At 40.1% G+C, this 10,279-nt stretch overlaps 1 protein-coding gene across 2 annotated transcripts; it reads right to left on the bottom strand.

The window, feature by feature from the left end:
* Positions 1–21: 21 nt before the first annotated feature.
* LOC124314612 (ral GTPase-activating protein subunit alpha-1-like) lies at positions 22–10,094 on the bottom strand. 2 transcript variants are annotated; one of them, XM_046779827.1, is made up of 35 exons: positions 9,857–10,094; positions 9,487–9,787; positions 9,315–9,425; positions 9,084–9,255; positions 8,880–9,019; positions 8,672–8,787; positions 8,470–8,614; positions 8,362–8,404; positions 8,020–8,223; positions 7,777–7,945; positions 7,609–7,704; positions 7,348–7,508; positions 7,046–7,280; positions 6,454–6,973; positions 6,069–6,218; positions 5,871–6,005; positions 5,606–5,802; positions 5,438–5,536; positions 5,214–5,369; positions 5,000–5,131; positions 4,809–4,934; positions 4,561–4,728; positions 4,256–4,300; positions 3,801–3,911; positions 3,307–3,744; positions 2,988–3,242; positions 2,457–2,926; positions 2,216–2,390; positions 2,023–2,151; positions 1,803–1,958; positions 1,562–1,720; positions 1,357–1,484; positions 1,147–1,283; positions 925–1,074; positions 22–860 (listed from the first exon to the last, which is right to left on the bottom strand). In XM_046779827.1, exons 2-35 carry the CDS (start codon positions 9,590–9,592, stop codon positions 733–735), a joined length of 5,862 nt encoding a protein of 1,953 aa, XP_046635783.1. In that variant the 5' UTR covers positions 9,593–9,787; positions 9,857–10,094; the 3' UTR covers positions 22–732. The 2 variants fall into 2 exon arrangements, with proteins under 2 accessions (XP_046635783.1, XP_046635784.1); XM_046779828.1 differs by having other exon boundaries at positions 8,020–8,226; positions 8,895–9,019.
* Between the last annotated feature and the right edge of the window lie 185 nt (positions 10,095–10,279).

The raw sequence follows: 10,279 nt of genomic DNA, 5'->3' as shown, positions 1-10,279 counted from the left end.
CGAAAGAACATACGACTCCAATAACGATCAAACAAATGTTCCCATGGCGATGTCGCCACGGATTTGTTGTTTATTAAAGGTAAACAATAAGAGAAACAACACACCGTAATGGTTTTTCTTTATATAAATATGGGCACAAAACACAAACAAATAAACAAGTGAGCGGTAGAAAATCAAGAGAGTTTGGAAGTGGAGAGAAAAGGAAGAGTGAAAGTGAATCAAAGGAGCTGTAAAGAAAGTACTGTTGTTCAAAGAATCACGCTGGCAAAGTAACAACACGCGATGCTAACAACAATAAGGGAAGAACGAGAGGTAGCTGGATTGATTATTTAACACTACAAAACATTCCGCTCCGCAAACAAAACAGAAAATAATGAACAACAAAAGAATCAAAAATCAAATGAAGCGAATTTTGACGAGTTGTCTGAATGTGTGTGTGTGTATATATGTTTTTGAGCTTGTGATCTGCGATGGGGGGACTTGTCATGTGAAGCGAGCTCGCGATACACCTGATTGCACGTCTGTTTCCTATTTTTTTTTTCCATTTTGCGTTTTCATAAATCTTATTCAGTAACAATTAAGAGATGAAAGACGTGAACTGGGGAGCGTTGAAGCTATTGAAAAATTGCATAATATACTGTACAAGTATAATTTACTTCGTCGAAATGTGTGTGGAATGTCAAATCACTCGTCGATCATCAAGACACTTTTTGTTTCAGTTATTTTCACTCTTTAAGAATCTGGATTACCAAAGCCTGAAATTTTACGTGATGTGTGTTTGAACGAAAGCCGTTTATTTGCTTTGGGCGAAGCGTAGTGTGGTTCCTCAATATCAGCACTGCTGGTGGCGCCTTCGAATCCTTATAAGGAAGAACAAAGTAAATCAGAACAAGTTCAACAAACTGTGGCGGAAAAACGACATACCTCTTTGTTTGTCTTGGCCAGAATTGTGACGGAAGATGGATGCCGGAAAGCCGTAAGACGTGTCAGACGAGAAAGTTACGTGACCACCCGAACTTGAAGGAGGACCTGAGGAGGGATTAGCAGGCAAATCCATGGTATTGAAGAACGAGCCTAAATTTATTAAACGGAGCAGTTTTCACTTCAAAATCTGCTTGTGTTTCAACATAAGACATTTCGGCTTACCTGATAGGTTGCCGGATGATCCCCCTGTGGGCACCGGTACACCTGGGCAACAAAGTTGCGCACAGAAGTCCTCGAACGTCGCTGGCTCTTGAAGGTTTTGCGTAATCGTTTCCAACGCCTTGTATCTTTCTTCATAACTAAACGAAAGTATCACACATTATAGGCTAAAATTCTTTCAAAAAATGACTGTTACAGATAAAGAATTATTACAAAGTGTGGAAGTATGGAATAGTGGAACGTGTGGCCCTTGATGCATTCAGTGCCGTAGCGCGTACCAGCCCTGGAAGAACTCGTTTGTCTATTATGCACTCGTTGAACAGGGGGCCAACAAATGGAACCTAAATTTAAAAAAAAAAAAAAAAGTCACAAGGTTTAATTAATTTTGCTTTCACACAAATGGTGTTTTGCTACTGACATCTGGTTTGCGGGAAATCTGAATACGGAACAATTGATTCGGCAGTGGATAGATAGTGATGAGAACATCGCAAAACTCGGTTGGTATTATTCCTCTTCGATAATCTCGGCTGTGTTCCGACCAGACAATGTGAACTTCATCGTTACCCAAATGACGCGTCTTTACAAATCCAAAGGAATAAAACAAAAAAATAATTAGTAAACGACAGGTGCATCAACAACTAATGCATGCCAAATTATACTTTTTGAAGGAGAGCATCTTGATTGTGCGAAGGCATTCTAGTCGATACGTGAAAGATCACTTCCGTCAAAGAAGTGGCAAAGTAAGGGGCCGTTTCACCGGTAGAACGGTTCCGCTGCAAACCACCAAGAAAGCCAGTGTGCGTTTCCAGTTCAACCTAACCCAACCGAATAGACGAATTATTATTTATTAAAAACTTGCAATTTACCTCCGCAATTTACCTCCCATGCTAATCCAGCGACAAAGTCTTCGAAAGCCTGACTTCCGCCAGAATTGGTAAGAATGGAATTTTTATCCTCTTGACCCGCTCCAACGTAGATGACGGCGATTTTGTGCGTCTCTCGGCATTTCTATAGGGGAAATGGCAATATAGAACATATTGAATGAAAGTGTTGTCATCAAAATCGAATTTACTTGACTGTCCAGATTTTTCAACTCCCGGAGAAGTTTGTCGCATTTCTTCAACAATTGCACTTGGCCTCGTTTATCCCATGAAGTTAACCCTAGTTGAGAAAAAAGCATACGGCTAAACTGGAAGGGAGACTGTGGATCTTCCGGAATGGGTTCTTCAGCCGGACGTCCTCTCATCCTAGAAAAAATAAATATATCAGTGTACCACTCTTTTCCTCACAGAAAAAAACTAAAAATCCATTACCACTGATCGTTAGAATGCTTTTGATAAAAATCGAGTTCAATGTGTTTCTGGTGGAGCAAAGCATTGAGAGCTTCTTCCTCTTGTTCTGGCAACATAGTCGGTGGAGGCGGAGGTGGTGTAGTCAATGTATCAGCTTGTCTTCCAGCAGGAATGCATTCAGGACTTGTGTGTCCAATGAACAACAGAAGATCCTCAAGATTATCCATATCTTCGGCCGTGTCCTCCCATCTGGGCATGGAATTAGGAGGCCGATGACGCACCGAAAGCCGCGGAGGAGACGGCTGGATAATGGCTCCGTCCCCGCCAATGAACGAAGATGTCATCAACTCTTCGTGTTGGAAAGCGCGAGTGTTTATTAATGGCGGCGGTGGTTTTACTGGTCGTGTGAGGGTCGAATCATCCTTGAGTGAATATAATATCGACGAATCCCAACAGAATTTCCCGCCGAGGTTTCTCAAAATGATTCGTACCTGGATGAAATCGACCGAGATTAGGAAAATGAATTCAAGAAACACCTTTCAAATTGACTACCTGAGAACGAGCGGTTTGAAGGCCGGACAATGCACTCCCTGGAGGCGCTTCTAAGGTTGGCAATTCCACCAACGACATCAAAGTATCCTTATTTAACATAAAGAACTGGACTGACGGAGAGTGAAAGAGTTCGGCCGAGAGTTCATCGCCCTGAAAGTGGGGAAGGTCATCGTGTTCACAGACCATTGAGCTTAATCGGGCAGCACCAATTCCCATAGGGAAATGACCAAGATGGATGATCAAATGTTCCATTACCTATCCATCAGATAATCAAATAAATCAACTGTAACAAATAAATATTTTCTTCCCAATCACCAACCATTCGAGCAGCCAATCGAACAGATCGTATATTAGCTTCGTTCTCGCCAGGGGCAGGTGCCACCTTGGCATGGGGCGATCTCTGATTGTAGCCATCCTTGGTTGGACTAGAGAGAGGTGAGTGTGGCGGGCTCAGAGTGGATAGATGCTCTCCAACATTATCAACACTAGGGTCTGCATCTTCAATGTCTAATGGTCGACTCCCTGCCACATGTGCTGTTCCGCCAATGTTACTTCCAGTAGCTACTGATTTCAGAACGCGGAAAACAGTTTCTAACAGAGGTGGTGATTTTGCTTGAGCCAAGGGCTTCAACAGAACTTCGTATGGCACCCGCATGCACCATTCTCCCAGGCAGATGGACAACGACAGGAGCAACCGTTTCGTTTGATCGTTGCAGCCGTGATTCGATGTCAGAGCCGAAAGCGTATGAGACAAGTCCTTTTGAGAAACAAAAAATTAATTTCAGTCAAAACGAAAAGATGAATTTATGTTACTTCAACTATTGCTTGGGGAACGTCTGGGTAGTGTTCGAGAAGGTAATCCGCGTGGTCGCAAAGAAGAAGGAGCATATCACACGCCACTTGTCCAATTAGACGGTTTTTGAACTATCCAAAAACAGAAAATTAATATTTAACACTAAAACAAAGGTCTAGAGTTAAAAAAAAAATCAATTCACAAAATTGGGTTATTAAAACATTGGTAATCTTAGTTGAGAAACGTTAATAGCACACAACTAACATTAGTTGTCGCATTGTAAATCGTAAAAAGTTACGTGAAAAACACCAACACACGCTACACTATTAAACTACGTTTACAATAGCACAAAGGCAAGCACAAGTGAAATAAATTTGCCAAATTATTTCGACGAGATTATTTGATGTTAAAATAATTAATAAAAACAACGTAAATAAAAGTTAAGTGATGGCTTATTGTGAAAAAATTAACGAACCTCCGAATTTGAGGAGGACTTTGGTTGGGTGGTGGGAATGCACTGCTGCGCATGTACGGCGACCGACAATTACACAAACACACACGCGCGCAAAGATACAAAACAAAAAAGTCATCAATCAAAGCCACAAGAAGACAAACACAATAAGTCAAGCATTAATGTGTGTAGCAGAAAGCAAGCCAAAATGAACAAACAAAACGAAGGCAGTGTGAAACATTGACTCGCCCCATATTTTAAAACTCCCGTGTAAATAAAGCACTACAACGGTGAACGAACGTTAAAAATGGACACGAGAATTGAATTACCTTGAGTACAGCCAAAAGGACGGCAATAGCTTCCTTGACTTTAGAGTGCTTTGTGCCGTGAGCCAACTGGCAGTAAACATAAACGGCCAGACTGGAAATGGCAACGCAACGGCCAACACTGGTGGCTTCACGTTTGGCCGATTTTAATACCAAGGCCACGATATGTTCCTGTAAGCGAAAAAAAAAAAAAACACACACACGCAAATAAACGGGAAATTGCTTTTTTCGAATTTAAGGCAATTTTATACTTTGATGTCGTTACAGTTGATAAGGTTGTACTCGTTGGGTACTGGCTGAAGTACAGGCGAATTAGGAAGACTTTCGGGAAAGAAAAGCAATGATCCAACTACAGAAATGGCCTCCACTCGTGAGCTCTGAAATTTTAAAAAAATCGGATGTTAGTAAACAGGTCTACATTGAAAACTGTATGAAAAATTACTCCTTTTAGATCATTGTTGGATATTATAGTATTTGCTGCATGAAGGAAATCTAACATTAACAAAGAATAACCGGGTTGTTGGAGGGAAAAGAAGCGTGCACCACAATATTTGATGACGGTATTGATAGCATCCTGTGGAAAAGAAAAAAAAATAGTTTACACCACGAATGAGCAATGTGATAAAGTGTGGGGTATTAATTATGTTTGGATTTACTTGATCTTGCCCGACTAGGGCGTGATGGATAGCCCGAAAAAAGAGCAAAAGTTGATTTCGTGGTAAGGGAATATCATGGGGCCGGACTACTACTGTGCAAAGTAGACGCAGCGCCATTATTTTCCCTTTGTGGTAAGAATTAGGTAATGCCAACGCCTGTAACAAATAAATCAATATGTATTTAACAGTTGAACTAAAGCGTTAAAAAAATGCATTTAGGGTACCTTTTGACACCATGGAACAAGAATCAGAATGGGTGGGACGAAAGCCGGAAGAGGTGGTGTGGACACATTATCCAAGCTAACTCCTTGATTTTGACGAATCTGTGAAATGTGGGGAATTATTTTAACCACATGAATATTAAAAACAATTTTTTTTTTTTTTTTTTTTACCTTAATTAATATAGAACCCAATTCGACTAAATAATCGAAAATTGCAGCATGGATCTGAGGGTTGCGAACTTCATTTGGATCGCCCAAAGCCCCAAGCATCCGACGCCACATCACAACAGCCACATCTGGAAGCCAACCTTTTGCCTTTCCTCCAAACATAACAGATCGATTGTGCGAAGCATCACCATCAACAGCATCTAATTGCAAACAGAAAACAAATAAAAGAATAAATGGTTGTGTCAAAAACAAATTTAAACGAACTTACCATATCCCTGATCCAAACCCATAACATCAATTTGCATTGGCGAATCCTTAAACGAATTTGTTTCGACGCCACTCGATGGTGATGGAGAACGAGATTCAGTTTCAGAATCGGAATAACGATTACTCTCCTCCAATCCTTAAAAAAAATTTGCATGTAAATAAACTACATAACGAACGCAATTGTTTCGAATGATACTACCTTTTAAGTGCTTGATAGAATTCATAGAACGAGAACGCTTTCTAAAAAACTGCTTTCGAGGCTGTAGGGGACGTCGCAAAAGTTGCGCAGTGGATGGACTTTCGGTTGTTAGCATACGCGTAATTTTATTCTCCACTGAAGTCGGCAAAGCTTAAAATTGGAAAGAAAAAAAGAGAAATCAAATAAAGGTCATAACATAGCTTTATAAATTGTCGGTTGCTCTCGGCCCAAATTGCTTTAGATCTTGAAAACAAATCGGTAGCTTCAACACCTTATTATTGGTGATGTTCCGTTACAACGCAATCAATTTCTTGGCATTACGACGCTTAAAATAGAACATCACCGACTTGATTAACGATTTTTTTTAAAACATGGATCTGCTTACTTGGAACAGTGATGTGACCGTAGCGTTTGGCTTGATTTCTGGGACCGTTGATACGGTATTTGCGCGCAAAGTTACCCTCGCTGCGACTCCGTTCCACTTTCTTAGTGCGAGGAATATTCCACATCTCTGTAGTTTTTAACGAGGTGTCACCGGAGCTGCTATGTCGAGTGCGTTGAGGATGAACGAGGTGACCAGGAGTCATGACAGAATTTCGTGATCTCACAGAACCACTAGCTGATCGGGTCTCGTCTTGGGCAGGATTGGAATTACCGGAGTGATGCCCAGTTGCATCAAGGTTCGTCACGGCTGGCGAAGATACTGGAGTAGTGGCTGGTGTATTGATATGACCGCTGCGTGGCTGGATGTTCTGCGGGAACGGACCTAAACTAGACAGCAGTTCTACGCGACCAGCTCTTCTTTTTTTGGCCTTCTGTTCACTCAATCGATCCAATGGAAGGTCACTCAAGTCCAAATGATACAGGTTCTTGGCCAAAACTCTAGTTAGTATATCCATCGTTTTCTAAATGACAAACACATCGACATAAATAAGACCGACTTCTATACTCAATTCAATAAACAATAAACTATTTACCGCCCATTCTCGAATCAACTCTTCCCAAACTGTCAATCCTGATAGAGTTAGGACAAACTGATCCCAGAGATCCACCGTGATTACAACATTAAGATTTGCTCGTATCCAAGTAACAATAAGAGTCTGGAACAAAGCGGGGGCTAGACGGTTACCCAGTGTATCCTCTTTCTTGTCAGGTACTTTGTTACCCAGAACTTGCGAAGTGACTTGCAACAACACTAACAGTAATTGCTCCCTGTATAGAACAAAAACCAAAATGTGTATATGGAATTATTTTAATTTAAATTTAAGTTAATGCATACCAAGTTTTTTGTTCCATCGGTGAATTCATGACCATGTAGCGATAAATATTCAAAACTCGTTTACATATGTCAACCTGTTCTTCCAGAAAGACCAATGACCCCGGCGGTACCCAACTCATAAAAACACTGGCCACTTGTGTGATGAAGATTTGCAAAACATTCTAAATCATCAATACATGAAGGAAAAAGTTTAATGACAAAACTGATAAACTGAATTCTGAATGACAGAACCAAAACCAAGTTTTGATCAAAATTATGTACCTGCATTCCAGCATAAACATTAGTGTGTTCTCTGGAAGCATTTCGCTGTGAAACCGAATCTTCTATTGGCTCATGCATGAAAGGAGGAGCATCAACCTAAAACGACACATAATCACGACTGTCAAAATAATGAAATCATAAATATTTAATTTAATTTTTAATTCAAACCTTTCTGTGTATCCAATCCCGATACAGCGACAGAATTTTCCGAATACTCGGCGACTGCTGTAAAGGCAACAGAAATGCCTGGCGGTACAATTCTACCACAAGGTTAACGTTCTCTCGAGTACCGAAGAGCACGTCTTGGACAACGGTTACTTCATTACGGTGCTGTTCGCTGGTTTTAAAAATCGTATTTATTCATCACGCATTCGTAAGATTAGAACGGCAATCGTAAAATGAAATCTATACCTAATGTACGTCGGGGCTTCCCTTTCTGATATTTGACTGTAGAAAGAGGACTCCATAGCAGGGGACCCAATATGCTGCGGAAGAACTGCGGCACAAGTTGCAAAGTTGACATCGTGATGATGGGTAGATTGAGGGACATGAGTGAGATTCGCTAACCATTTTAACACAACAACTCGACAGCAAATGAAAGGCTGTTTGGCATTGCTGCTAGAAAAAAAAAGAAAAACGATGTTGGTTTTTTTCTTCTGGCCGTCAGGCCATGTCCATGGTTGGCATTGCTATGGGCATTAATGCCAACCATGGACATGGCCTGACGGCCTGTGGGGCCTGTTTTGTTGTCACCTGCTAGGGTCGTTAGGACCAAGGCGCCGAAGGTCTGAGATGTCTGGAGGAACAATTATAAGATATTAGTTGATAAGTGGAAACATGGAATCAAAGCAGCAGACTTACCCAAATCAGGTCTATAGACGTTAGTACGATCGGAAATTTCCGGAAATATGTGTGGTAAGAAGAATGTTTGAAATTTCTGAAGCAGAAATGAGAAACAACGCTGTGGACGACCCAAATGTTTATCCCTCCATTCAATCCGCATCACCTAAAAAATAAAGTTTCCTCAGTAAACTGCTTGTTAAACGATGAGATAAAAGTTTACCTGGGTAATCATAAACTCCATCAACGAGTCCAAAAAGAATCGGCAAGAATCGTCAATCCCTTTTTCACCCGCTTGTGGTGGAATAAGCGGTAAGAGCTCTGTTGGAGTAGCAACATCTAAGTTTCCAGTAATTTAAAAAAAAAATCAAACAATAAAAACTCAAATTAGAAAAACAGTTTCTTAAGCCTTTAAAGAACAAGAAGAAAACCATGAAGAAACTCACTAAGACCAATACTGGGGTAAACAATAGCAGGCTGATTTGGAAATCCTGGAACTAAACAAGCAAACATGGAGTGAATTCCACTATCTGCTTGTTCACCAAGGATTTGATACCACAAAATAAACAATCTAGGTAGAAATATAGAAATCTGGTTAACAAACTGAAAATTTATAGCTCAACTCATATGATTACTTCATGGAATCTTTCCTGAGCTTTGTGTTGTTGGCAGGATGCAACAGTCGCTTGAATAAACGAGTAAGGGCATGTTTCTGCCATCTTTTCTGGAGGAGTTCAGGAAGAAGTAGCAAAATCTTTTCTAGCAAGACAAGCACTGTATCCAACTCCTCTCTTTGTACTCGGTGGCCTGTTACAAAAAAAAGGGGTTAGAAAATGGATTTTGGTGTGTGAGTATGATGAATGCACTTTTTTGCTTAAGTGTTGATTCTGTTGTGGTAAAAGAATCATAAAATATGTGGAAAACTGGACTGTAGTAGGTCTCAAGTAACGACTTAGCGTCATTAGGTTCAGCATGATCTAATAAGAAAAGGTAGTTGGTTAATTTAGTTTTAGTTTAGAAATAATGAAAGAAACTCACCCAAAACAATTTTTAGATGCCTAAACCTTGTAGGAATGTCACGTTTTCCATCCAAGAACTTTTGTGTAGATTTCTTAACATCAATGCTAGCCTTCTTACTAAACATCTTCCTTTGTAAACTTCAATTTGTATCCAGAATCATGAATAACACAAGCACCAAATACTGTAGAGAATTCTTGCCATCAGATGACAGTTGCTGATCATTCAAGGCACAAAAAGAAGTTTATTCATTTTGTTTGATTATCAGGCACATGCTGGACAGCAACCAAATTGTTTAACCAGCCAGACAGCTAATAGCAAGCTAAAAATAAAATTCTCTGCAATTATTATACATGGATAATGTGATGTTAATGACAAGAAATAGCCACACCTCTCATTTCCAAGTTCATCACTATTCGTTCACTAACGACACACGACTGCTACTGACGATAAAGCTGGACAACAACAGACTAATAAAAAAAGTAATCGAATTCGATTTGCCGAGAGAAAATTTGTTTTTTGTTGAATTTGAAAATTGAGTAACACTTAAAGTATAAAACGCAACTTTAGTTGTCGGAGTTGTGTGTTTCGTGTTTGTCCCATAACAAATCAAGATGGTCAATGGAGTAATCGGCAATGTTGCTTTGGTGTACACGACTTAGCCGCTTTTAATCCTTAAAGAATTTTAAAATTCGTTTGGACAAGTGTAATCGCCAAGCTCCCGATTGAGGCCACAAACTTGTGACTTTTCCACATTTTTCCTCATGTTAATTTTAAAGGTTAAAGCAAATATGTTACCACTGTCTGTCAGTTT

Source organism: Daphnia pulicaria, chromosome 10 (genome assembly GCF_021234035.1).
Source record: "Daphnia pulicaria isolate SC F1-1A chromosome 10, SC_F0-13Bv2, whole genome shotgun sequence".
In the NCBI taxonomy this organism is placed as follows: domain Eukaryota; kingdom Metazoa; phylum Arthropoda; class Branchiopoda; order Diplostraca; family Daphniidae; genus Daphnia; species Daphnia pulicaria.
The sequence above is the reverse complement of the archived record's forward strand: the minus strand, read 5'-3'. Positions and strand labels throughout refer to the sequence as shown.